The sequence below is a fragment of the Crinia signifera genome, chromosome 6 (genome assembly GCF_055691185.1).
Source record: "Crinia signifera chromosome 6, ASM5569118v1, whole genome shotgun sequence".
NCBI lineage: Eukaryota > Metazoa > Chordata > Amphibia > Anura > Myobatrachidae > Crinia > Crinia signifera.
The window spans coordinates 75,604,292-75,632,110 of record NC_139222.1 but is presented as its reverse complement, the minus strand read 5'-3'; the positions used below and the strand labels follow the sequence as shown (position 1 = coordinate 75,632,110).

The following is a 27,819-nucleotide window of genomic DNA, read 5'->3' as shown; positions in this document are numbered from 1 at the left end:
CAGGTGCTATGCTAGGCCACTGTATAATGCTATAAACATTTCAGTCTCACTGGAACCTGAAGGAACATAACTTAGTAAAATGTTGCTGCAGTATGCAAACAACTCCCTTGTAGTAAAGAATGACATATTGTACACATCTTACCATTGCGCTAAGGGCCAAGTGTTGACACTGGAAATATTAAATTAAATGTGGAAGTGTGGAAGGAAATTTACTTGGAGAGAAGTCTATAAAGAGAGTCTTCATACAAAGCCTTCACCCCACCCCTCCCTCCTCCTCCCCTCCAAAGCCCATCTCAACTTCACAGCAACCTGAAGACTGGCATTCACTGAACAAAATCCAGCGACCAGACTGTACCATGTAAACATCCCACGGGGGGAAATGAGCTTTTTGGTAGACAACATGAAACTTTATAAAGGGAAACAAGTGCAGAGATCATTAAATGACAAGATATAATGTATGTGTAACATGTGTCTATGGCCTAACGCTGTATACTTCCTGTGATTATGCTTGGCATTAGTGATAAAGAGATGTTTACGTAGCATTTGCAGTTTGCTTCCATAAATGCGTTACTTTCTCTCCTTTGTCTGCATCACCCTCTGCCCTCTCCTCCCTCTTGCTGCCTCTATCTTTCCATCCTCCCCCCCAGCAAGTGCATCCAAGTTTGAGAAAAACAGGCATCCAGCAGTGACCAGCAGAACCATGAGAGGACCGGCCACTGGATAAAAGAAAACCTGCAGTCAGGTATGGACACTTGTTTCTTCTCCCTCTCGTTGTACTTGTAGTGTTGTTACAGTTGAGTTCATTATTTAATGCACATTAGATGCACTTGTAGTGTAGCAGAAGAATTGGTGCAGAGACCAGAATTCCACAGAGTAGTATAGAGATTCTGCTGCATCTCACCCTTCCTATCAGAGAGGTCGCCACTCATAATATGAGGCATGGATACCATATGTATATGTGTGTGTGTGTGTGTGTGTGTATATATATATTTGAACATTCACATCAGTCCCTGCCCCGGTGGAAACAAAAAGGTAGTCTTTGGCGCTAGGGACCAGCGGGGTGTATCTTGTCACCCTGCAGCCACCGCGTTAGAGGAATGCCAGCCTCTAAACAACAACAGAGAACAAAAATAACGTGGGGCGCTTGGGTGAGACAAGAATGAATAACAAATTTATTAAAAAACACATATACACAACATTACATACATATATGCACTCTAAAATACTACAGTGTCAATTGGACACTAATTATAACCACTGTATATGAGCATTGGTGAATTGCACCTTTCCCTTTTAGGTACGTGCAGCTGTGTCTCCCGGCAAGTGCCGTCTCCTTGCCGGGAGACACAGCCGGCTGCACGTACCATCTGACTTGGAGACAGCCAAGCGATACGGAGATAGCAGATGCTACTGTACAACACAGATCCCCCTGTGTACCAACTTGACCGTTGCCCACACCAAGGAGCTGTAAGAAATACTGCTGGTGACAGGACGGACACTGTTACTTCCATCCCAGTAACAGAAGTCCTGTCTCCACTTTGAGACTACCACTTCATTACTAAGTGAGTCGCTAATGTTGAAGTTAAATAAGTATACACACCGGCCCCCTTTTTCAACTTTGTGAACTTTTTTTATCCTAAAAAGGAGAAAGGACATTGTATCTAAAGGATCAATGGATTGAAACTAATTTCAACTTTACTCCCTTCCTACCCTAAAAGGGAAAGGTGCAATTCACCAGTGCTCATATACAGTGGTTATAATTAGTGTCCAATTGACACTGTAGTATTTTAGAGTGCATATATGTATGTAATGTTGTGTATATGTGTTTTTTAATAAATTTGTTATTCATTCTTGTCTCACCCAAGCGCCCCACGTTATTTTTGTTCCCTGCCCCGGTGGAGCTTACAATCAATATTCCCTACCACATGTATACGCACACACAGACATTCTAGGGTTAATTTGTTGGGAGCCAATTAACCTACAAGTATATTTTTTGATTGTGGGAGGAAACCGGAGTACCCGGAGGAAACCCATGCAAGTACGGGGAGAATATACAAACTCTGCCAATATACAAACAGTTAGGGCCATGGTGGGAATCAAACTCATGACCTCAGCGCTTTGAGGCAGTAATGCTAACCATTATACCATCCGCACTGCCCACGGATGTGCAATGGTTAGCATTCTGTATATATATATATATATATATATATATATATATATATATATATATATATATATATATATATATATATATATATATATATATATATATATATATATATATATATATATATATATATATATATGAGGAGGAAGGAGGGACTCCTATTATTCAGCCTGACGAGTGCCGCCTCCTTCCTCCTCCTCTCTGTTTGTTGGCCCCATGTGGACTTTCAATTTGGATGGCACCGCAGCATTTGACTACTCACCTCGTTATCAGTAAGTGATTTTGAATATTTTCTTCTGAGTGCCGGATCCTGGATCTATTTTATATATATATATATATATATATATATATATATATATATATATATATATATATATATATATATATATACAGTATATGTATATAAATATACAGTATTTCAGTTTACAAATCTATCAAATTTCTGACCAGTATTATTTTATCCTAACTCTTTCCAACAATATGAAACAGATATCCTCAACAAAATAACAACAAAAGACTGAAGATTGTGGAGGTGCATTTAATGCATTACTGTAGCAAACTGTATAGATTTCCTTGTATGTATCTATTGTTAGGAATGGACAGACGTGTAACTATAGACTTGAATGGTAAGTAATGTACTGGAAATTAGCGTCCCATGTGGCACTTACAAGGAGGTGAGGGCAACATGTTGCAATATTTGATGGGTGTAATCACTATGGGGTCTCTGGGTGACATCTCATCTGTGTGTCACAGCTTTCCTGCTTCCAATGGGTCAAAGTGGTGCACATGTAGCTTAACCAGGCCTTAACATTAATCTGCTATTGCTAATACAGTTATGTACTTGGCACCTGCAGCAGCATACTGTACATTGTGTCACTCCTATGTGTAATCATTATGTAACCTTTACAAAGAAAGTAGATAATTCTATACTAGTATATTGGGCCTGACATTAGCTCGGTCGCTAGCTGTGTTGGCAAGTGTTGCTGTTTATTATTTACATGGTCTCCACATGTCCCAAGCCTGTTTCTGTCACTCTTCATCCACCCCCTTTCCTTGCCTCCATCTCTCCCACTCTCTAGTTTCTGTTTCCTTTTTTGCCCCAGGTTATCACTCAAACGTTCTCTTTTGCCTTCCTTTTTTCTGAATAATCAGGTAATTCAGAGATGGAAGGAATAGCACAGTTGGACACAAGCATCTTTGCAATTGCATCCACAAAAATGTGAATGCAACAGGAAGTGTCTTGAAGTAAATAGAGGCTGCTGTGGATCACCACCTCTTCTGTCGGTTGTGATGGTTGCCGGTCCGTCCAGGCTGTGTAAGCTGAAGCTTACTCAGCCTGGCTGGTTCCGGACAACTTTGGAGGCCAGAAAATCGGCCTGCAGCCACTCAGATTTACCTCCCCCCGAGAAACTGCTGCCCCCCCCCCCCCCCCCAGCATGTCAATCATGGCATGGCTGTGCATATGCATAGTCACCCCATCATTAAAGATGTGAACTATCCAACAGGTTAGCATATATATCTGAATCATGCCTAAGTGCAAACAGAATGATCGCCAATCTGAATTATATATTGTTAGAACTATTATATTTGAATATGGCTGTGAGGGATGTGTGGGATGTGTCCTGGTAGGAAGCCAGTGAGAGCTGTGAGGGGATGTGTGGGCTGTGTCCTGGTAGGAAGCCAGTGAGAGCTGTGAGGGGATGTGTGGGCTGTGTCATGATAATCAGCCATTAAGAACTATGAGGGGATGTGTGGGCTGTGTCATGATAAGCAGCCAGTGAAAGCTGTGAGTGGATGTGTGGGCTGAGTCTTTCAGGAATCCAGTGAGAGCTGTAAAGGTGTGTGTGGGCTGTGTCCTGATAGGCAGGCAGTGAAAGCTGTGAAAGGAGATGACAGGGGACTGAGGGGTAGATTTATGAAGCAGTGATAAGGGAGGAGAAGTGATACAGTGCCTGCTAATTTATCACCGGCCAATCAGCTCCTATTTAAACCCAGCCTATAACTTAACAGTCAGAAGCTGTTTGGCCAGTGATAAAGTACCATGCACTTTATCACTTCTCCTCCCTTATCACTGCTTCATAAATCTACCCCTGTGTCATGTAAGACAAGTGACATCGGTGGGGGGAGGTGGCACTGGACTTTGATTGGTCAAGAAGCTAGTGAGAGCGGTGATGCATCCAGCAAGAGATGTAAGGGAATGTGGCAAGAGGCTGTGTCCTGTATTTCTTAAACAGTCATTGGGCTCATCATATACAGTAATAGTTAATGCTATGATCCTGGGCCTGGAGTGCAGCCCTGGCACAATAGATTGCACGGGGATGGGATCACTACCCTTCACTGCTACAGTTTGGTCCAAGCAGGGTTTTGTGAGATCCCCCCCCCCCCGGGGCACTGTGGGATTGCCGGCATCACCAAGGTAGAGATGCCGGAAAGAGGGGATCCTGACTCCACTGCCAAGGCTGTGATTGATGCCACTGCCATCATTGCCAGCACTGCTAGGGTGGTAAGTTGCCATATGAATAGAGGCCCAAGTCTGTTAAATATTTTTAGCTGAATATGATTGACTAAATTGTTGGTGGGCAAGGGTGGGGTCTGGGGCGGCCACTTCTGTATTAGCCTAGGGCAACCGGAACCCTTAGTCATACCCTGCATACAAGGGTTGAATCTATAATGACTTTCAGCTGCATAAGTGACCAGGACAAATAAAGAAATATAGAACAGGATAGCATAAACAAAAGTGGCACAATAGAACTGAAAGCAGCAAGTAATGTCCAAGTGGTATCCACTGTAGGTCGACAGTCAATAGATTGACTGTAATAGGTCAACAATGACACAAAATCGACACATGAAAAAGTCGACATTCATTTTTCAGGGTTTTCTTTTCATCTTTTTTACTTTTCCACGTGGATTCCGATAGGGTACTGTCTCTATACTAATTGGGGATCCATGTCGACAGATATTAACATTGACACAAAAACTTAAACTCATGTCGATTTTTTCATGTGTCAACTATCTTCATATAAACCCTATTGTCAGTGACGACCAAGTCACTTATCCAATAACCAAGTACTGCCACTTTCAGACAGAATAGCCCATAAATCCCAGCTTTCACTAAGCATTTAAGTGCAGGGTTGTTTTACATGTCTCAGCTAACTGCTAACTGCTAAAATGTCCTTTCTGTGGTACATACAGACCTTTAGGTGAATTAAGTAGCAGTAAACAAATTTGATTGCATACCTTAACATTAAATTTCCCCTACCAAAGCTAAAGCCTGTTCTGTGATTACCTGGCTGCTAATTGATATCATGCCAGCAGATGGCGCACTACTTTAGTTTTCCAACAATTTTCTAAATTAACTTCCTTCTCCACATAGGAGAAAAGGTAAATAAGCAGCGCACAGTAATGAAAATCAATGAAAAATTGATATTAGATTGGATGACCTTTGACAAAACAGTTTTAATTAAACATCATAGATATTCAAATCAATGTATATAAAATATAAAGATATATGATATATAAAAAATATAAAAAAAATACTACCTTTTCGTGATTCTCAAAACAGGAGTGAAACAATGTGATTCTTCACTATGCTTCAGTAAATGCAGCCTATGACAGCATAAGATGCTGATCAAGTACATTGGACCTTATTCTGCTCCATTCACAGGCAGCTTTCGTTCACACAGGGACAGATGTTTGGCGTATGCATACACGCCGGGTGTGTGTGCGGCCAGGGCGAACTGCACACAAAGCTGCAGCCAGGGGGTGTGGGGCATGGGCTGGTAGCCACCCCCATGGGAACGTCCAGCGTTTCATGGGCATTCCTATGTAAATCCTGGTCGCTCCCATGGTAATCGGGCCGTGACGTGGGTACCGGGGGCGGGCAGCTGACATCACCTGATGTTAGATGCCCGCCCACTTCCTCCTGAGGGTGCACGCAAATGTAAGTGACCTGAGAGTCACTTAGATATGCGTGCCTGTTCCATATCATTCAATGGTCGGCGACCATCATTCAATGGTCGGCGACCACAGGCTGCAAATGGACGTTTCAACATTCGCAGGGTGGGTTCTGGTTCACTCTCAAGGCTGCGAATTCGCAACTGAGCGAATCAACCAAAATAACCCCCATTGTGTATGAGGTCTATTTTTCAAGAGTTTCTAAACTCTGCAATAACGGGTCGTCCCCTTTCTGTGCTCACATCACCAAGTACCAGGGATCTGGCTTTCTCTATGCTTTTAATGGGACCCAGGTCACACATTTAACCTACTCCATTACCTGGGTCAGATTTACAGGTCATCAGTCCCAGGTTTGTTTTAGGGACTCTTTTCCACTGAGGCGTGACCCGGGTTGTTGTAGCAATGGAAAAAGGGACAATTATTATCATAAACAGATATGAGCGGCTTTCAACAACTGACATCTTGGTTACATACTGCAAGCTCAGTCACCAGATATCATTACTTCACATGGCAAAGCAGTCGAAAGATCTAGTGTCTAAGTCGACAGTCGGTACATCAATACCAATGGTCAACATGCACTAAATCAATATTGACAATAGGCCAACATGCAATAGGCAAATGGTCAAAAAGTAAAAGGTCAGCATGTTCAACACATGCAAAGGTCAACATGAGTTTTTTCATTTTAATTTTTACAATTTTTTGGGACATATTTATACTTCACCATCCACGTGGGCTACATTTGGGAACTGTAAAGTGTGTCCAGCAAACTCGCTATCCTAATTGGACGTCCATGCCAACAGGTGTTGATATTGACACAAATACATGAAAAACTCATGTGGACCTTTTCCATGTGGACCTTTTGACACCAACCTGTTCCCTGTATCGGCCTTTTGTTGTAATGACTGTCTACCTAGACACTGTGGACCATTCAATCCAAACCCCGCACATGAGGGCTATTACTAGTTCAAAGTCTTTATTAAGCAATATTAAAATAATCATCTGCTCCTAGGGGCCAATTTATCAAAAGAGCAAAGGATTATTGACCTCTCTTTGAATCACCTATGTGAAGGATTAATAGCACATGTCAAAAAATAATCATTGATTAAAATAAAATAAAAATCAGTAGACATTTTTAAACAAATATAAATAGAAAAATTTCCACATTGCAAAAACAGTTGCGGTACTCAGAAAAAGAAACTCTGAATGCTGAATAAGCAATGAGGAGACATGAACCACCTAGGAGTGCTGACATGCTGACACTTAAGTTAGTTGATTAGGTCATATGTAAATGAGATAGGGGAGCCAATCAGGGGTTCATGGAGGAGTAGACAGGATAGAAAGGGGCATGTGATATAGGAAGCTTCCTCTTTTGCTTCCGAATCCCCTCCTTCCCATCCCTATTTCTTCTTCTTCGGTGGCGGTAAAGAATGGTCATCTTGTGTAGTTGTGTGAGTTTGTATAGTGGATGCACTCTCCCTGGCATCGATTGTCATGGGCCATGCTTCTGCATGGGGGATGGCCGCACCATCTGCAAGAGTGGTGGTGCTGGGAGAGGGATCAACACCAGCGGTGTATGGATGGTATGGTGATGCTTACCCCCACTTTCCTATCTTGACCGTTCTTTGGTGCCACCACCATTTTGATAGTCTTTAATAAGTTGTCAAAAATAAATTTGACATTCAAGTTTGCCAGCACAGTGTCCGTGTCATTATTTTAGTGTTAAGTATTAGTCAGGGACATGCATTGAGGTAAATAGATTAGGTCTCCCTGGCAAGTACCAGAGTCAAATTTGCACACAATTTATGAGCCATGGGGTACAGTAAATGCAGCAGTATATACTGCTGGAGATTTGCTGAGTTTTGATAAGAGATGTGCAGAAAAGGTACCCAGGTGAGGCACTGCCTCACCTACTATAGACTTTTTACTCCAGAGTTTTGACTATAAAAATTATTAGAATAATAAAAATAAGATTTTTTTAATATAGCCTTTGTATTTTTGTCATAATTTATAAACTCAAAACTCCAGGGTATACGTTAGTATGACAGGAAAGGATGTGCCTCACCCCACTGCACGCCACTGGTATTAGTTAAGTTAGAGTTAAGTTATGGTTGAAGTTTTTAAAGTGTCGGGCATAAGGATACCCAATGGTGAGTTCATGTCATACATCTACTAAATACTTTTATATGTACACAAGCTGAAGCTTTTGTAAATGCTCTGAGGTGCAGAACAGGGTTTGCAGTGTCACACACAACCCTTATGACTTTGTATAGCAAGAAAGCAGAATATTGTTCACCTGCCAGGGTGATAAATTAAAATTATTAATAAAAATAAAAAGTGACTTTCTTTCTTTTTTTTTTCATTTTTAAAGGTAGCATTGTCCCTGTTGGGGGGACAGTTGGGAGACCCCCTGTGTGCATGTGCACATAGACTATTCATGTGAGACAGAGCGACCTGGGGCACGCCAGCAGCTCCGAGAGCGCTGGGCATACCCCCATAGCAATGAAAAAGGGGTGCGTGACTTGAAATCAAGCTACGTCCCTTTTTGCAGAGGCCACGCTCCTTTTTAGAAGCACACGCCTTCACTGTCAACAGGAGTCTCAACATAATTGTTTACATTGTACAATGTTTTATTGCTGCAGTGGCTGTATATAAAATAGGATAGATTCCTACGGATTATTATCCAATAAATAGGTTCTCTACTAAAATACAAATAGAAAGGGCATTAATTGTAGAGCGCTGGTCAAGAGATGCTGCCTCAAAGCAGCTGCTGGAAAGGAGTAGTCAGCTCCTTCTATAACAAAGGTACATAAAAAAAAGAAATAGCTGCGCCGGACTCGTCTTAATGAGTGAATCAATTTGAAAGTTAATTGAATAACACAATAAAAGATAACAATAAAACAGCAGAAATCAAGATAAAGATAGACCATGTGCATTGGTGTTTACAACCCATTAGGTCGATGGATGACCTGCACTGAACCAAAGCAGTAGCCCCAAGTGGTCCAGATTTAGGGGGTTATTCTGATTCACTCGGAAAGGCACAATCACTCTCTAATGGACAAAACCATGTGCACTGCAGGTGGGGCTGATGTAACATGTGCAGAGAGAGTAAAGCCCGTACACATGGGGGAGATATATTGCTCAGCCATATATTGCTAGAAATATATGGCTGAGCTATATATTGCTCAGTTTCTCCTTTTCATCAGCGACCAGAGATGGTCACTGATGAAAGGGAACCTCTGCCAGTGGTCCCACAGAGGTAATTAGCTGGTCGCAGGAGCACGTCGGCGTGGAGTTGATTTTATATAGTGTGGTGAGCGCAGTGAGCCCCCGAGCCCCCCGAGGGGAAGCATAATACTTGTGAAGTATTAGGACGCGTACCGCCGCCCCTCGCGGGCTCGCTTTGCTTCGGGTTAGCGTTGATAGTGGGGTGGGGTTAACAATGGGGGGGGAATTTAACATTGTCATTACCCATCAGGGTGGGGATACAATTAAAAATCGGGTCTGGGTGGGCATTTAACATGGAAATCGCGTCGCATCGCATGCCATTATAATGGCATGCGATGCACCACAATATTAAAATTGTACACTCATCCTGGGGAAAGGCTCAAACCGGGTCCCATCGCATGCCAACGCATTCCTTAATTAGTGGTATGCGATGCGAGGCGATGGGCGCCGTAATAATACACAAGTACACTCGGAAAGGCACAAGATTGTGCCTTTCCGAGTGAATCAGAATAACCCCCTTATTTGGAAATCCTGGGTGCTGCTGGAGGCCAGGAACCTCACCAGAATGCGACGGGTATCTCCAGGTGTAACAAGCCCGGGGCTCCCACAACACTGGGATGTGGTGGTCAGAAGAATGAGCCGGTGGTGGAGTCCAATTTCGCTGTCAAACTAGCAGCTTTTGGATTTGGACTCCATGGCTATTCTATTGTTCTCAGCTGCAATACGTATTGTATTGCAGCTGAGAACAAGAATAGCCATGGACAAAGAAGCAAAGATGAAACTTGCTCCTACTGTATATATATATATATATATATATATATATATATATACACACACACACACACACAGGTATACAATAAACATTGGTGTTTATTAGATTAAAACTGATAGTTTACTAATGCCTGAGTACTGTTTACCTCTACTCGTAATTATGAGAGAACTATTTGTTATACACAGGTATTTAAAAAATACTTTCTATCATCTATCTTTTAACATACAAAAACAGCAGCAACCTCTGTATTACTTGTACACTAGAACAGTCCCAAACATTCTCATCAGATAATAGAGCAAGAACCAAGACACATCAATCTAGCCTGCTGTATATGGAAGGGAAGGGGGCAAGGGGGGTCTCTCGGTCACTTACATCTCTCCCAAAAGTCCTCTCAATCCTCTGGTCATGAAGCCCCACTAGCAGCTCATGACGCCTGAAACTCCTGTGCACTGCACACTTACCTGCTCACATTATGGCTCCCTGGTTCTTACATCTTCTGCTGTACAAGCAGAGCACATGCCACTATGTAGTTCTGCTGCTGTACAAGAGGGAGAGCTTGAGATATGTGTGCTCCAGTGAGGAGGAAACCAGGGGTAAAGTGTCCCCTGCATCATTCTGACTAAATTTCTGGTTGCCCCATGTGGTAGGGAGCAGTTAGGTCTGCAAAACAGGGGCTTGGCTTTATCAGGAGTTCTGTTCCCCACCCTACCAATCAATGCCCAGGTTACCAGAATTGTAAAGTGGTACACAGGGATCTACAATGATGTAGTTCTGCATTATTTGAGTCATTTGCCTCCCAAAAAATGGCTGATTACCTTGCAGAGGTGCTGGGAGTGCCACCCGATTTTCGTGAGCATCCTAGCAGATCCAAGAGAATAGGCTAGTATGCCCTTTCCCCTCCAAACACACACACCTTTCTTAATCAGGTCTTGGGTACACCCATTCGCTTTATCACATATGGAAAACACCTCCTACCTGTACCAATCAGCATAGCAGGGTACAGAAAAATAGGCTCTCTTTTATATTATTGTAGGTATTTATGGAGACATTGGTGCTGAATGCTGATAGGGTTGAGTGTGTACACACCTACATGGCTTAGGCCAGGCATGTCCAAACTGTGGCCCTCCAGCTGTTGTTAAACTACACATCCCAGCATGCCTTGCCATAGTTTTAGCATTCCCTAATAGCAAAACTGTGGCATGGCATGATGGGACTTGTAGTCTCACAACAGCTGTAGGGCCATAGTTTGGACATATGTAGCCCTAATACACAGTTACCAATATCTCTCTATAAACAACCAGGCCCATCCAATGTTCCTAAATCAGTACCCACACCCCTAACCTGCACATAAACCCTTGCTGCTGATACATATTACATGATATAGCATAATATTCTCCTTAGCTTTGCAGAGAGAATATTTAAAAAAAAAATCAATTTCAACTGTGTTAGTGATCGGTATTTTGAGGATAGAACGAAGCCAAATTCAGTTTGTCATTCCAAGACTGCCCCAACTTGGAATTGATTTTCTACATTTTGCTTTGTCAAAGCACATTGTTCTGTTTATTCATGGAGAAATCAATGCTTTGATTTGTGTGTGCAAAAGGCCTGTTAGAAACCCAACAGTTGAGTGCCATTAAAAGAAAGAAAAAGTAAAATGAGCGATGCCAGTGACATGCAATGTAGCACATTCACAATTCAGATCAGTGGACCCACTGAACAATCTCTGTATACACATAGCAATACTGTATTGAAGCCTTCTGCTTGAAGACACTAACGTCTCACATTATTAACAAGTCATTTGCTTGTTGCATCTTTCAGACAAGAACCCAACAAAGTCTTTTTCAGCTGTTGATAAAATACAGTCGCCTTCTTTTCCACCGCAGGCAGTGGATAAAGGAGTTATAGTTTCAGGGTTGCCTACCCTCCGGGAATGGCGGGGTGGCTCCTGAAAATCGGGTCCCTGCCTTCGGGAAAGGTGGGCAACCCTCCCGGATACCGGCGGACCCCCGCATTTCCCCGGTGGCAGAGTTTTAAATTGCTTCAATCAGCAGGGTTTTTTGTGAAGCGGGCTAAATATGCAAACCGCTTCTATTTAGCCCCGCCCCCTCCTCGGAGACCCGCAAATTCTGGGATTTGCATTACACGGGGCAGGGTTTAATGATGTATCCATCAGGCCCCGCCTCCAGAGGTGTTGCTGACAGTCTCCTCTCCAGGGTCTCCCAGAGAGGAGACTGTAAAAGTCGACAACCCTGTATAGTTCTGTGGACCTGTATACAATGTTGTTTTTGTATGCAGTGGAGCGATTTATTGCCACTGCGCATGCAATTCGCACTGTGCATGTTCCACAACAATCTCACGATAACATTCGCAATGAGGAATTAGTTGAAATGCAATGGACAGTGATGCTGCTACATTTGTATATTTTTGTGCAATGGTCCCTGGGTGTGTGGCAGGGTGGACTGGCCATTTGGCACTTCTGGCCAATGCTAGAAGGTCTGATGTTGTGTTGGGCTTGTTCAGCTACACAGAGAGACAGGCTTACCTCTCCCAGCTAGCTGTCTCTCTGTTAGTGAGATGCTTATACCACTCAGTGTTTTTTTTTTGCATACACATCACCGGGATACAGTCAGTCAGCCTCCCGGCGGTCAGGATGTCGCCATTCAGCATACCGATGCTGCTTTTCCAACTGCCATCAAAATACCAGTGCAGGTACTATGAAAGGATAAGGATGTTGATACTGGAGTCCCGACGACAGCCAGCATCCCAATCAGTAAGTATGCGGGGATGGTTAGGGTCAGGCTGGGAAAGGGGGAGTTATGTTTAGGCACTTGTGGGGGAACTTAGGCTTCAGGGGGAACGGTGAGGGTTAGGCAGCAGGGTGGAGGGGGTTTAGGCACTTAGAAGGCGGGGTTAGCATCAGGCTGCGACCCCGGTGGTTTGGATTAGGCAGCAGGGCATGGGTGTTAGGTTTAGGCACTAGCGGGGAGGGTTAGTCTGTGAGGAGAGAGGGTGAGTGATAGGCTACTAGAAGGAAGGGTTAGGAGGGGAGGGTAAGTATACTTATCTGACCTCTGTCAAGATTCCCTCGTTCAGGATGCCCGCATTGGTATTCTGACCCCCTAGTGGGGGGTCCACAACCCCCATAGAGGGAGAATAGAAAAGGTGGCGAGTGCTCGCACGTGGCTTCAATGCGCTCACCCCCCTGTCGGGCTCCTGACAGTTGGGATTCCAATGTCGCAGAAACAACCGTCGAAATCCCAACTGTTGGTAAGTTATACCTCACCCTTATGAGGGACAATATGATCATGATAAGGACTTAATCAGCTCAAAAAGGTTGGGACTCACTAGCACATGAACTTTAGTGCCCTTTGCTAGTGACCATGGGAGTGCACAATCATCCGTATACACTGTAGGCGATTTGTTGTTACCAAATGGTAAATCAGCCCAAAATCGCTCCACTATGTTCCCAGCTTAAAGGTGATCATACACTAGGGCAATTTATCTGAGGCTTGTAATTGTATCAGATTTCCCTTGAACTCCCCTGCAGCTTCCCGGGAGTTCTGCCTGTCAGGTTTTCTACGTGAGTGCTTCTTTCACATAAGAAATATTGCATGCAATTTATCGGGATGCAGTTAAAATCCCGGCGGTCAGGATTCCAGCGTTCAGAATCCCGACGCCGGAATCCCGACCGCCGAAATCCCGACCGCCGAAATCCCGACACATTCTCCCTCTGGGGGTGTCCACGACACCCCCGGAGGGAGAATAAATTAGTGTGCCGAGCGCAGCGAGGCACCGGGCCCGCTGCGTGGCGAGCGCAGCGAGCCCGCAAGGGGGGGGGGCGATCCAAGTCCCCCCCTTGTCGGTATTTCGGCGTCAGGATTCTGAATGCCGGGATCCCGACTGCCGGGATTCAGTACTGAATCCAATTTATCCACTGCATAATTGCACCATAAAATACAGCAGTGGTTCCCACATTTTTTTGAATCAAGGCACCCCTGAGTATCAGAATTTTTTCATGGCACCCCTAAAAAAAACTTTTCTCATTTATAAAATAAAATAAAAATATTGTGTTTATGGCCAGTATTCAATGAGAAATGTTCTCCGTGCATGGCGAGAGATTTTTTCTCTCGCCATGCACTCTCCGTGTTCCGGAGCCTCCTGCTCCCACTATTCAACGTGTTAAAGACTCGCCGCCACTCGCGGCGAGTCTTAACCCCTGCAGCGGACGAGCGTCCGCGGCAGGGAGCTGTCAGGGAGCCGGGGGACGTAGCAGCCAAGAGAGATTAAAGTCTCTCTTGGCTGCTGCAGGGGATATGGGGAGGGGAGCAGGGCTCCCCGGGACCCAGGCAGCACAGGCTGCCCCCCCTATAGCCAGCGGGGGACCCAGTATTCACTGTACCCGAACGTGCTTCGGGTGCAGTGAATATATGAATATCTAATGAGCGGCTCGAGCGCTCCGGCCCCCTGCTGGCTGCACTGTGTAAAAAAAAAAAAAAAAAAAAAATTGTAAAAAAATATTTTTTTTTTAATTAAATATATATTCATGTGCTATAGGCACATGAATAAAAATAACATGGCCCTTCACAGAAAAAAAAACCTGATTTTTTTACACCAAAATTAAAAAAAACACCCTTTTAGTTTAAAAGTTCACATTCCTGCTCTCCATCAAAAGATGGAGAATTTCTACACGGAGAGAGACGGCGAGAATCACTTAGAAAGACGGAGAATATTTCACATTGAATAGGGTGGCTCGCCTTTGGAGAAAAAAAACCTCTCTCCACCGCGTGAAAAGCACAAACTCTCCAGAAATCACAGCGAATTTTTCTCATTGAATACTGGCCTATATCTCATCCCTAGGATTCACTTCTGTTTGTTCACATTTTGCCTATTACATCAGTCATAAATAATGTTTAATGGACATGGAGTACCAACTCAGGGCACCCCAGGGTGCCACGGCACACAGTTTGGGAACCACTGCAATACAGGGTGCTGGAGGGGGGGGGGGGGGGTTACAGGCTAGGGTAGAAGAGGCATTTAGCTACTCTCCCAATGGGGCAGATATAAGGTGCTCATACACTACTGTGAGCACCGCAGCAGTGTATGGCAATCCGGCCCCCTGACCTACCCAGTGATCACTGGCGTAACTATAGCACGGTAGCCCCGGCGGTCGCGGGGGGGGCGCTGTGCATATGGGGGCGCCAGGGGGGCTGCGGTGCTATAGTAATCCCCCTGCCCCCCATCCCCCGCAGGCTTACCTGTCCGTGCGTCCCGGCTCCCCTCCTGGCTTCAATCAATGCTATGGAGACGGACCACGATAAAATGGCCACCCCATAAAGCAGACTGTTCTCTGAAACTGTCTGCGGTATGGGGGCGGCCATTTTATCGTGGTCCGTCTGCATAGAATTAATTGAAGCCAGGAGGGGAGCCGGGACGCGCGGACAGATAAGCATGCGGCAATGGGGGGCATGGGCGGATGGGGGGGGGCGCCCCCCCATTAACGGTGGGGGGGCGCCCCAAACAAAGCTACGCCGCTGATCATGTACATACTATACATTGCATGCGCGCGCGCCCCCCGGAGGGGGCTGGAGTCGGTGGTCCGACCTCCGGCTCAGGTCCGATGCACATGGGATCACACATCAGACCCGAATGGGACATGAAACACATCCAATTTGGAACAATTTCTTGGCCCAATCTATTGGCCCAAATCATACTATTGTATCACACTGTCCACCAATGGATATACTGTGTGTTCTGGGGCACTCCTAGAAAATGCTGGCCTGCCACCCACTAACGGCTGCCGGCTGTCAGACATCTTGTGGCTTTGTTTGTATGGGCAGCTTGTGCATGCGCACAGCGTATCTCATGCGCATGCACGGCCATTCAGAAATCAGTAGGGCTGCAAATTCGTAGCCCGGTCGATTACCGAACGGCTAAACATGTCTGCAGTATGCTATGCACATGTGAACTAAGCCTCAAGATGACTGACAACTGGGTGCCCCAGAAAACGCAGTATATACAAATGGAGCCGTTGTCATTGGCTCCGCTGGCGCGCCAGATATCCGTAATCTGGCAGTTGGCATGCCAGCGCATGTGGACGCTGGAGCATCTCGGACGCTCGTGTGTACATTGCCGGGAATGGGGCAAGTGAGCATCTCCGACGAACGCACACCACATTTGCCAGCGTGGTGTGGCAGCTGGTGAGCCTGGCTCCCATAGGCGAATCTAGAAATAGGCTAATGGGTGGTCCCAGACTATATATAATGGTTTTGCGCGCGGCAAAGCTGCGTGCAAAAAGGGGTGTGGCCTCATTTCAGGGGTGTGGCTTAACATGGGGCATTTTGCAGCCTGCAATGGCTTTTATAAAAAAAAAAAAAAAACGCTGTAATCTTTTCCAGAGTCCAGTGGCCATGTTTTATGTATAAAATCCGGGCAGCGGCGGTCAGAATAAAGATTAAATAAGGTACAGACGCCGGGTAGTCTAATGGGTGGTCCGGTGCACCCCCGGACCACCCCCTAGATTCGCCTATGTACATTTATGGACAGTGTGATTTAATACAACATTGGTGGGCAGCGTAGTGATTTTAATATACATTGGTGGACAGTAGTGTGTACAATATGCCCACTTAAGTATGCAGATACGTCTCCTGCTGTGAGGTGGGAGGAGGCTTCTGCTTGTGTGTCTCCTCTTTCTCCTTCTGCTGCTGCCGGGCGGGTAGAGGGAGGACAGAGGAGACTTTTGCTTGTGTGTCTCCTCCGTCTCCTGCTGCTGCGTGGGAGGAGGAAGGCACATTGCATCGCACCTCTTGTCATGTAACGTACATGTAATCTGGGCACTGTACATGCAATCTATCGCTGAAACTGCATATAAATTGCCCAAATTGCATGTACATCGCCCTAGTGGATGGGTGCCATAAGAGAAAGATAAAGTTATGAGACAAAGTGCCAGTCAATCAGCTCCTAACTGTCACATTACAGGATATGTTTGAAAGATGACAGCTAGCAGCTGGTTGGTTATATTGTGTCTCTCTCCAATGTCGGTTATGTCACTCATTTGGGGAATATATTGTTATTCCCTCCAGTAAGTTGCACCAAGTTAAATTAAAAATGCCCTCTTAGTGACTGACAATGACCTGCTCATTCCATGAGCAACGTTGACCACAGCATTAGTCATCCATTACACATCAATAGATACAAAATAGCAAAACAAATGCAATCACTACAAAACGCATCAGCTATGCATAATAATATAGCACACAAACTAATCAGTAATCCATTCATATATAACACTGTAATACAAATCTAATAAAAAAAACACACAAACAGATCTGATGAACCACATTGTATAATGCAAAACTGTCCCTCGCTATGGAGCTTACTTGCCACTCATTGCTGTGATGAAATCATGAATATCAGCACATAATGGGCCTGATTCTGAGTCAGACACAGGGGGAAATGTAATAGGATGAGAGAATCAGAAAGTGAGAGATTTGGTAAGAATTCTCCAGTTTTTTTTTAAAATGGCAATCATTTACACTGCAAAGCCAGTTTAATCTTGATGCGTAAATGATTGCCGCTTTAAAAAGCCTGGAGATTTATTACCAAATCTCTCCCTTTCTGAATCTCTCATCCTATTACATTTCACCCACAGGGTGAAATTTACTAAGATGTGAAATACACTTCACAGGTCATGTTGCTATGGGCAACCAATCACAATCTTTTTCTTACTTATTTATCACCCTAGAAGAAAGTAGACAGGATGTGATTGGTTGCCCATAACAACATGACCTGTGAAGTGTATTTCACATCTTAGTAAATTTCACCCACAGTGTTGTTGTTAATGAATGTATTTATTATAAACAGTTATTTAAATGTACGGCGGCAGGAGGCCGTCCGCTCCACGCCGTGCTCTCTCTACAGGGGAGTGGGGGTGCTGGGCATTGCCGCGGCAGGAGGTCGTACGCTCCAAGCCGCGCTATCTCTACAGGGGAGGGGGGGTGCCAGGCATTACGGCGGCAGGTGGCCGCCCGCTCCACGCCGCTCTCTCTCTACAAGGGAGGGGGGGTGCCGGGCATTGCCGCGGCAGGAGGTCGTACGCTCCACGCCGCGCTATCTCTACAGTGGAGGGGGGGGGGGTGCCAGGCATTACGGCGGCAGGTGGCCGCCCGCTCCACGCCGCGCTCTCTCTACAAGGGAGGGGGGTGTCGGGCATTGCAGTGGCATGCCACCATGACATTCCACTGGAGGGGGGGGGGTTGGTGTTTGTTAGCCAGGGGAGGGGGAACGGGGGATCGAGGGACAACGACAACCCCACTCACCTCCATCCAGGAAGGGGAACACCTGCTCCAAACTACCGCCCTCCAGTGGCCGGTGCCCTAGGCAAATGCCTGGAGCTGCCTAGTGGTGGCGCCGGCCCTGGATGTACTGTATAGCTGTTTTCACAGAGGTCAAACTGCACCTGCCAGAGGGCTGGAGCAAGTGATGATGGTGGCGATATTAAAATCAATAATGGTGTTACAGAATGCAGAGAGGAAGAAGGGGGGCATATAATTGTTTGCACAAACCATGGGAATGAAAGTAGCATTTACAGCATTTATCCCTCCTGCGACTCCACCAGCAGACACAAATGTTGGTGCAGCAGCATCCACCTCTGAGTCAAGCCCATTCATTTATGGACTCCTCTGCAATGTTCTAACATTGGTTACTGCTGGGAATTTCTGAACAGTGATATTTGCTTTAGCCTTTATTAAATCTGCTGGCAGTAGGGATTGCAAGCATATATTTTAAAATACTCTACTCATACTGGGACAGATGTACTAAACTCCAAAAAGTGAAGAGTAATAAACTACCAGCCATTCAGCACCTAATTGTCGCTTTTCAAACCCAGCCTGTAACATTAGGATCTGAATGGCTGGTAATTTATCATTCTCCACTCAATCACTTTTTGAAGCTTAGAACATCTAGCCCACTGTGAGGCTCATGAAAATCAGGTGACACTCCTGATGTAGTGGGAAGGTGGGCAAGCCTCCTGCATGTCCACGGACATGCCCACCACCAAATAACAGCAATCACAGGTCTCCGTTTAGGGGATGGGACAAAATGACAAATCGTTTCACTTTGCGTCATTTTAGCCCTGGCTCCTCAATGTAAACCAGCAAATTAATGGCATTTGCCTGTGATGGGGGCGGAGCTTCTTTACAACAAGCTCTGTCCCCGCCCCCCAATGTGCAGTAGGATAGTATGGTTTCTCTCTCAGATGTAATAGTTCATCTATTAGAAAACTGGCGTAACTATAGCACCGCAGCCCCCGCCACCGCGGGGGGGGGGGCTGTGCATATGGGGGCGCCGGGGGCTGCGGTGCTATAGTTACACCTCCCCCCAATCCCCCGCAGGCTTACCTATTTCGCTGGTCCCAGCGGCTCCGTTCTTCTGCTGAGGACCACCACAAAATGGCCGCCCCCATATAGCACACAGTTCTCTGAAACTGTCTGCTGCTAAACTTAGCTACACCGCTGTATTAGAAGGTTATATTTTATGTATGGATTTTAGATAGAATTGAATATTAAATATAACAGTCATTTTGTTTATCTTACACTTTAAAATGTCTTATTTTATTTATAATTAACGGCGGTAACTCTATTTAGACACCGGCGGCTGACTCGCGGGACCATGGTTGGCGGACACATGTTCCACGGGACTTTCTTAGGATTTTTTTACTGAAAAAGTCCAATTGAACATGTGCCCATCGACCATGGTCCCGCCGCTCAGCCACCGGTGTCTAACTAGCGTTACTGCCGCTGCAGACTATCTTTATGCATCTAACTAAGGATGGTGGACCATACCGCTCAGACCGCTCAGCACACAGCACTGCACAGCGATGTGTCAGCGATGTGTGCTGAGTGATCTGTCAGGCGATTAACTAGATTTATCAAGTATGCTGGTTCTTAATCGCCGAGCACCTAGTCAGATCGCTTATGAAATGCCCTGAATTTGCCCCGCGTGTAGGCCATTAGAAAAGCAATTTAACTGGCTCTGAAACATGGCAGTTTTTCTTTTTACAACTCCAAACAAAAAAACTGAGACAGCAAAACTCTCAGGAAGACGCAGACTATGCAATAGTTGTCTTTGAAAGCATCACTTTCCCAAACAAAAGACCACAGATACCTGTAATTCAATTACTAGAGGACCTCAGATCACAACAGCATCACACCTTTATTATTTGAAGAACTTCCACACTGGCTTCTCATTACACCTTTCCCTAATGTATGCAAATCCTCTCACATTCCTTTTGAAGACTCCCTGCTGAGATTGTCTGCATTTATGCATACAGTATATATACACATACTGACACTTGAGGTGCTATAGAACAAGACATAACTTGGCAATTCATTTCTAAGCAAGCAACCTGTGAGTCCCTAAAATGTTTCAGTAATCCATGCAGCCCGCTGCTCTCCTTAAGGACCGTAGCCCAGTTTATGGTACAACTAGCCCTGCTGTTCCACCAACAAAATGGGTAAGTTTCAATCTTGACTAGAAGATGTGGGGGATATTTATCAGTGCACAGAGTCTGATTTATGTGTGTGAGATAATGCACTACTACTTATCTTCTACCTTTTACAGGCTGTGTTTGAAAAATGACATTAAGAAGCTGATTGGTTGGTACATTATCTCTCACAATTTTATCTCATCCAAGGTTGACCTAAACCGATGTCAACCTTGTTGCCTGTCAGCCTAGTGGTGTCGACCTAGTTGCTTTAGACCTAATGACAGTATCCCTTTCATATTGCCTTACCATTCTTTAATTGTGCCATTAAAACTTCAAACTCGTATCTATGAAATCTTTTCAGCCAATGGACCGCACAGCTCTGTTCTACACTCTTGCTCCTTATTTACTGTATAGCAATCTTTTGCTGAATGTGCAATAATGACCCTACTAATAATATTATACATATTCTGTTTAGAATGTAAGCTTTCACATGCAAGAGTTCTCCCTACTATGTAATTGGTAGATTTGTATCATGTAAAATTTGGTAATTTATTTGTAAGATATTCTGTAATAGTTTAATGTATATAGTTTTTTGCTGTATGCTATTCCTATGGATGATAATAATACTAATAATAATAATAATAATAATACCTAGACCAATTTTCTCCATAAAGCTGAATACAAACTTCACAAACACTCTAAACCAGTGGTTCTCAACCTCGGTCCTCAGGACCCCCTAACATTTTCCAGGTCTCCACACAGAGGCCCTTATTCTGGTTCACTCGCAAAGGCCAATTCCTTCTCAAACGGACAAAACCATGTTCACTGCAGGAGGCACAGACGTAACATGTGCAGAGAGAATTAGATTTGGGTGGGGTTTTACTTCAATGTGAGATCTATATTGCAGTGTAAAAATAAAGCAGCCAGTATTTTCCCTGCACAGAAATAAAATAACTCAGCTAAATTTTATTCTCTCTGTACATGTAACATCTGCCCCACCTGCAGTGCACATGGTTTTGTCCATCTGAGAAGGAATTTGCCTTTGCGAGTGAACCAGAATAAGGTCCAGAATCACTGGTGAAATAATTAACTCCACCTGTAATCTTTTAAAATGTGTCAGTGAATAATGAGTGCACCTGCAGGGTGACCTGGAAAACTTGAACTGTTGAGGGGTAAGAAATGTTACTGTAGGAACAGTTTGTTGAAAATTATAGTATAAAAAATACTTATTGTAATGTCATTTTTTTTTTGTTACAGGCAAGATGAACAATGAAAGTGCAGAGAGGTTCAATAATGAAACACTAGGGGGCACCCCTATCATTGTACTTTTTAATACTACCATGGAGAATATTTTGATAAATACCACCACCGAGATCCCCTTAGATTTTACAGATCCATTACCCATCATCATCTCGCTGGTGTGCATATTTCTACTCCTTGCCACCTGCCTAATTTTTGTGACATTATGCAAGCCTGCTGCCCTAGACCAGTCTTTACATGGGCCACGGGAATTTATGCCGTACCACGTGGAAGATACAAGTGAACCCCAACTAAGACTCTGGAAAAGGCTGGGCTCGCTCAGGCATTCAATCAATAGCTTCAGACGCAGCAGGCCAATCTCTCAGTGCCAAAGAACTTGCCCAAGACTAGCTGCAACCAACCAAGACTGGTCTTTTATGGAATCCACTAAAATGTGATTGAAAGTTTTTGGTGTACAGCGAGTCTAAAGCGAGGATTGCCGATATTGTATATCCTCAAGATTCAGTGTCCGAACCATAGTACATTCAATATGCAGTGCTGGAATTCTGCTAAGCCTACATGCAAGTTTACAATGCACCCGCTGATGTTTCACTAGTTTCTAAAAGCAAATAGTTACCTTCAGTTCACATAGAAACCATAGTTGTTGAAAGAACACTTCATTGAGGAATTATGTAGCATCAAAAAAACAGTCATCCATATTTCTCTAATTGCAGATCATGAATATTCACAGTGGGGGAAAGTACAGGGCCTTTAAATTAGTTTTAGTAGCGAAGGGCAATCATCAGCCCATAAAATGTTGAACTACCATCATCGTGATTAAGTATTGGAAGCTTAGTTTATCGCCAGCTGAATTGTTGAAGTTTGCCCTTTCCTGGATTTGGGGGATGTCACAAAGTGATTCTAAAGCCCCTCATCCACTTCGCAGACAAATCTGAAGCTACAAATCTCGATTTCCCTTGAACTCTCCCAGATATCTGATTTGACCCTGGGCTAAATTTTCACTCTATTCACGTCAGATACAGCTGGTCAATTCTATGTAAAACCTCTGACAGCTTCAGATCAGATGGATCTTTGATGCAGCACCTCAGATTCTTTCATCAGATGGATCTGAGACTCAGCCGCACATCTGATCTGAGGGAGCACAGATTTGGTCTTTTTTCGTGAGATGGGTCTGTCAGATCCATCTAAACCTGAGAAAAACAGGTGAAATCTGACTAGTGGACGGGGGGCATTAAACCTATTTTCAATTTTGGTAGAAAAACACACAATTAATTGGAAGAACCACAACTGCTTTATTTAAGACTACCTAAAATAATCTCTTTTTTGTATTTTTTTACTTGTTTTTTTTTCTGTAATTTTCTGATGTTATTTTTGTTATGTAAAATTATTGGCATAATTATGTTTTGTTTTAAAGTTTTGCTCTTACATCATTTTTTAAAAGGGAAATATTAAACCATATTAAATATGTTCTTTAAAATTAAATTATTGAAGACTTTCAGTATGATGTTTTACTATATTACTAATGGCAACCGTATCTCTTACAGATATGCAAGTGAAACAATACAACGTAGTGAGCAATAATAGCAAAAAGAAACCACCTGTTACAAAATGTTACATTCATACGCAGTTTAAGAAGAGCCAGACTGATATAATCTTGCATATACAGTTAATGGCTATATACTGTAAGTGCTGCAAACAGCCTGTACATGTGCTAGTTTGCAGTTCTAGTGCTCCGTATATAAATAACATGCTATTAGGTAAATATAAGAAACAGATCTCATATCTGGTAGTACCTATACAGTGGCGGAACAGTGCATCATGAGGCCTCAAAAATGTTAGACAGAAGCTTAGTGATGCACTATAACCATGCAAACCCTTCACTTTGTCTATGTCTGCGGGTGGAGGACGCTGGTAAGGGGCAACTGTGTAATTCCATGGTAGTTCCACTACTGCTAATATTCAATGTAAAACATGATTGTAGTACAACTACTTATGTTTGTTGTCTAACATATAAGTCAAACATTATGTAGCCAGTATGCTGTATAAATAAGTCAACACTAATATCTTGGACTCCTCTTCACCCCCTCCTTTCCCCTCTAGCCAAGTCTCACTTTCAGACATACTCCAAAATCCCAGGTTTTTGTACATGAACGCGCATCAACCAATGATTCCGGTATGTCTGAAAGGGTCAACTTGGGTGTTAAAACCGGGTCTCCGACCTTTCTTTTTACCTGGGTTGAGGACTCTGGAATTATGACCTGGGTTGACCCTTTCAGACATAAGAAAACCTCGGGGTGTTCAGCAAATTACCAGGTAGAACTGATTCACCCGGTAATTTGCTGCTGTAAGTGGAAAGGGTGCAGGCTGTACCTGGGAAAATGAAAAAGCAGTCAAAATGCCGGGTAATTCCCAGGTAGGATGTCTAAAAGGGGTATTATTATCTTATTTCTCTTGTTATAAACAAGTAATACATATTTCCTAGTTGTATAATAAGATGGACTCCAACAGCCATTCCGATTGCATTACAACTTCCTCCCTGTGACCAGTGTACAACATGTTAATGGCACAGATAGCAAAACGTCTCTAAGCTAATCAGAGAACAGATAGCTCAAAAAAGTTGTGTTGGAACTAATGCACAGGGGATCAAAACCAAATAGGGTCCTGGCAAAAATATAATTTGCCTGCAGATAAGAACCACTTGGCCCATCTAGGTAGCCCCAATTTGAAGCTTATGGGAAAACCATATTTGATCTTTATTTCTTTGAAAGGATATCCTTATGTCTATCCCATGTGTGTTTTAAATGTTCTACTCTCTTAGCCCTTAACCCTTTATGGAAAGGCTTTTATTCCTCAAATTACCCCTGAATCTACCTCCACCCAGTTTCAGTGCATGTCCTCGTGTACTAATATTTATCTTCCTTAAGAATGTCTCCCTTGTTAAATATGGAACTTGATAAAATATTTGCTATCATTTAATGTTTCTATCATGTGTCTCCTTTCCTTTTTCTGCTTCCAACTATACATGTTAAGCTCTTTTAGGGCCAGATGTATCAAGCTTCAAAAAGTGATAAACCACCAGCCAATCAGCTCAAACCCAGCCGGTAACATGGCAGTTAGGAGCTGATTGGCTGGCTGATTATCACTCTCCACTTTATCATTTTTTGAAGCTTGAAACATCCGGTCCGTAGTCTTTCCTGGTACGTTTTGTGATGTAGGCCATGCACCATTGTAGTTGCCCTTCTTTGTACAGTCTCTAATGTATTTATATCCTTCCGGACATATGGGGATATATTCACTAAAGGTCGATGTTGGTTAATTTTGTGTCAATTTGAAATCATCCTTAATGAATATTTGACTTACAGGTTCCAGGGCTAAAACATACATTTACTAATATTTAAAAATGAATCTAAAAATTAATCTGACAGTAAAGGAGTATTTTAGCCAACATCCATTGAGATTGATTTGATTTCATCAACATCATCCCAAAAATCAACCTTTAGTGAATTAACCCCACGGCCTCTGGAGATATGGCCAGTATTCCAGATGAGGGTGTACCAGTGACCTATACAGTGGCATTATTACTTCTTTATTCCTGCTACCGATTCCTCTCCCTATGCAGCCGAGCGTCTGACTTGCCTTCCTCATCGCGTTGTTGCATTGTTTAGCTGCCTTTAACTCACCTGACATAGTTACTCCTAAACCCCTTTCGTCCTCAGTAGTTCCATTATGGTGCATTTAATACTATAGTGATCTTAATATTATATCTAGCCTTTGGGGTTTTTAAGACCCAGTGGAAGCAAATATTTTCTTTGTCATGATATAAAACCAGGGAGGCAGTAAAGCATAATGTAATGCATGTTAATACTGTACTGAAGTGAATCTAGTGGTTAAAAAAAAAAATAAACACAAAAAATATACAGGTTCGACAATCAGTTTACTTTAATACATTGTCAGTAAAATAATAATAAAAAAATGTGTTTCTATCCATCTTCCCCATTAGTTTTTTTTCTAAACAACATTTCCATTAGCAGGCGATGTGCAAAACAATGACTCATGTACCTGTACAATGCTGCTCGATACTGGAACATTCTCCGGAACTGTGACTTCATAGCTACTCTTCAGGAAGATTGGTCTATTATCATTGATGTCCAGTATGGTTAAAAGGACAGTGGCTGTTCCTGTTTTCCGATTTCCTGCTGGACCATTGTCTGCAAAGGTGTTACACAGACATCACATATCACTGTGCATATTCCACTACAATGACTGTGTGTTTCATTAGGATGAAATATACTACGGCTACACTGAAAGCTCCTGTCCAGTTCATCACCACTGTTTGTTCGTCAGCTGACAGAAATCTCCATTGCGCCAGACAGTCAGGGTTACAAAGCATACAAAATTTGTGTGAAGAGCCCTGGACCATAGTCTCCTCCAGGCTATAATAGACAATGTAGACTGAAACTGTGCTACCAAACTAAGGGCGGGATGTACTAAAGGAAAAATGGGGTAAACCCCCCCGTTTTCGGGGGTTTTACCGCATTTTCAAATGTACTAAAACCCGGCGGTGGTGTCTTCGCCGGCCAGGTATTTGCTATCTTTGGATGGCGATACCCTATAGAATCCCATGGGCTTCTTATCGCCACCCGCCGCAACCTCTGCCAACCCCCGCCGCATACCTTTCTCCAGGAAGCCTGGACCCAAAAGGTAAACTCCTCCTCCCCCTAGCAACACAGCCGGAGTTCCATCCAGCTGCAGGGGGGAGGAGGCGGCGCAGGGCATGGGGGGACTGAGGAAAGCCCAGGAAGGTGAAGGAGACCCCCCACACAACACAACATATGCCTTCAACATCAGTGCGATGGGCGACGATGCATTATAATACATCCCACCCTAAGACTGAATACCAAGAGACAGTGTGAAAAAAACAAGATATATGAGCGGCACATTCTAAGCCCTGGAGAGTGATAAAGTGGTTAGAGATAAACTACCAACAAATCAGTACAGGTTAATTGCTCCCACTAAAATGGCAGTTAGGAGCTGATTGGCTGATACTTTCTCTTTACGGCTTAATACATTTCCCCAGATTTTTTAGTTGTATGTAGGAAATGAAGTATAAAAATATTGCCTGTTTTAATGCTGTTATTAAAAGAGATTTTTGTGGAAGACGGTGGGCTTGATATAGATTAAGTTCAGATTCCCTTGTGATGACAAGCTGACCATTTCCTGCAATAGTCCCATCTTTCTAGTGACATTGTTAGACAGATTGCACCACCCAGTCAAAGCAAAGACACTGGCACTGTGCTCCCAAGTGCACATACTGTATACCATCTACCTGAATATTACTAGGAAGATGGCACCGCAGAGGAAGTGGGACCCACTACCTGGAGCTTTGCAGACCCACAATTAATATTTTGTTATATACTGTATTAATGTATATATTTTTTGTGGAATGTGTGGCCACACCTCTGAGTAAGCCACATATGCTGTAGTAGTACCCAGCCCCGGTTCTGCTATTTAAGGCCTGGTCCACCTCTGAATCATGTCTACAAATAATATCTGATTAGAAAGTATAGCACTCTCCACAAAGGAGAAGGTATCTTAAAATCATCAAAAACAATATTGGTGACATTTACGATTTGTAGCCGGCAATGTCCCAAAATGTGTAGTAATCATACATTTCTATATCTCCATTAAAGAAAAACGACCTATTGAAACATTAGGATCAATTTGCTACAGTACATTACTAGTGCAAATTGTGTTTTCTTACCAATAGCTTCCAAGACCAAGCTGTAGAAAGCCATGGTTTCCCGGTCAAGATTGACCACTGTTCTGAGTATGCCATCACGAAAGCCAACCATAAACTTTCCATCCTGGTTTCCTCCTGCAGAAATAAACATTCAGTACTTTAATTCATCTCACAAAACTACAAATGTGTCCGTGTTTAATTATTACATGTTTCAAAGA

At 43.7% G+C, this 27,819-nt stretch overlaps 2 protein-coding genes across 4 annotated transcripts in view; one reads left to right on the top strand and one right to left on the bottom strand.

Annotated features, from left to right (window-relative positions):
- The window catches only part of CDH23 (cadherin related 23), a 914,269-nt gene that overhangs the window by 218,410 nt on the left and 668,040 nt on the right, over positions 1 to 27,819 (bottom strand). For all 3 annotated transcript variants that reach the window (XM_083146306.1, XM_083146304.1, XM_083146305.1), the window contains exons 26-27: positions 27,623 to 27,736; positions 25,921 to 26,069 (exon numbers count right to left, since the gene is read on the bottom strand). In XM_083146306.1, the coding sequence (XP_083002432.1) occupies positions 25,921 to 26,069; positions 27,623 to 27,736 (263 nt within the window). The remainder of the gene's footprint in view (positions 1 to 25,920; positions 26,070 to 27,622; positions 27,737 to 27,819) is intronic.
- C6H10orf105 (chromosome 6 C10orf105 homolog) lies at positions 586 to 25,846 on the top strand. The gene is made up of 2 exons (XM_083146307.1): positions 586 to 742; positions 21,859 to 25,846. Exon 2 carries the CDS (start codon positions 21,864 to 21,866, stop codon positions 22,296 to 22,298), a length of 435 nt encoding a protein of 144 aa, XP_083002433.1. The 5' UTR covers positions 586 to 742; positions 21,859 to 21,863; the 3' UTR covers positions 22,299 to 25,846.

Bases quoted from the DNA above. Each gene is read 5' to 3' on its own strand.
- C6H10orf105 (XM_083146307.1), top strand. From the start codon at position 21,864: ATGAACAATGAAAGTGCAGAGAGGTTCAATAATGAAACACTAGGGGGC.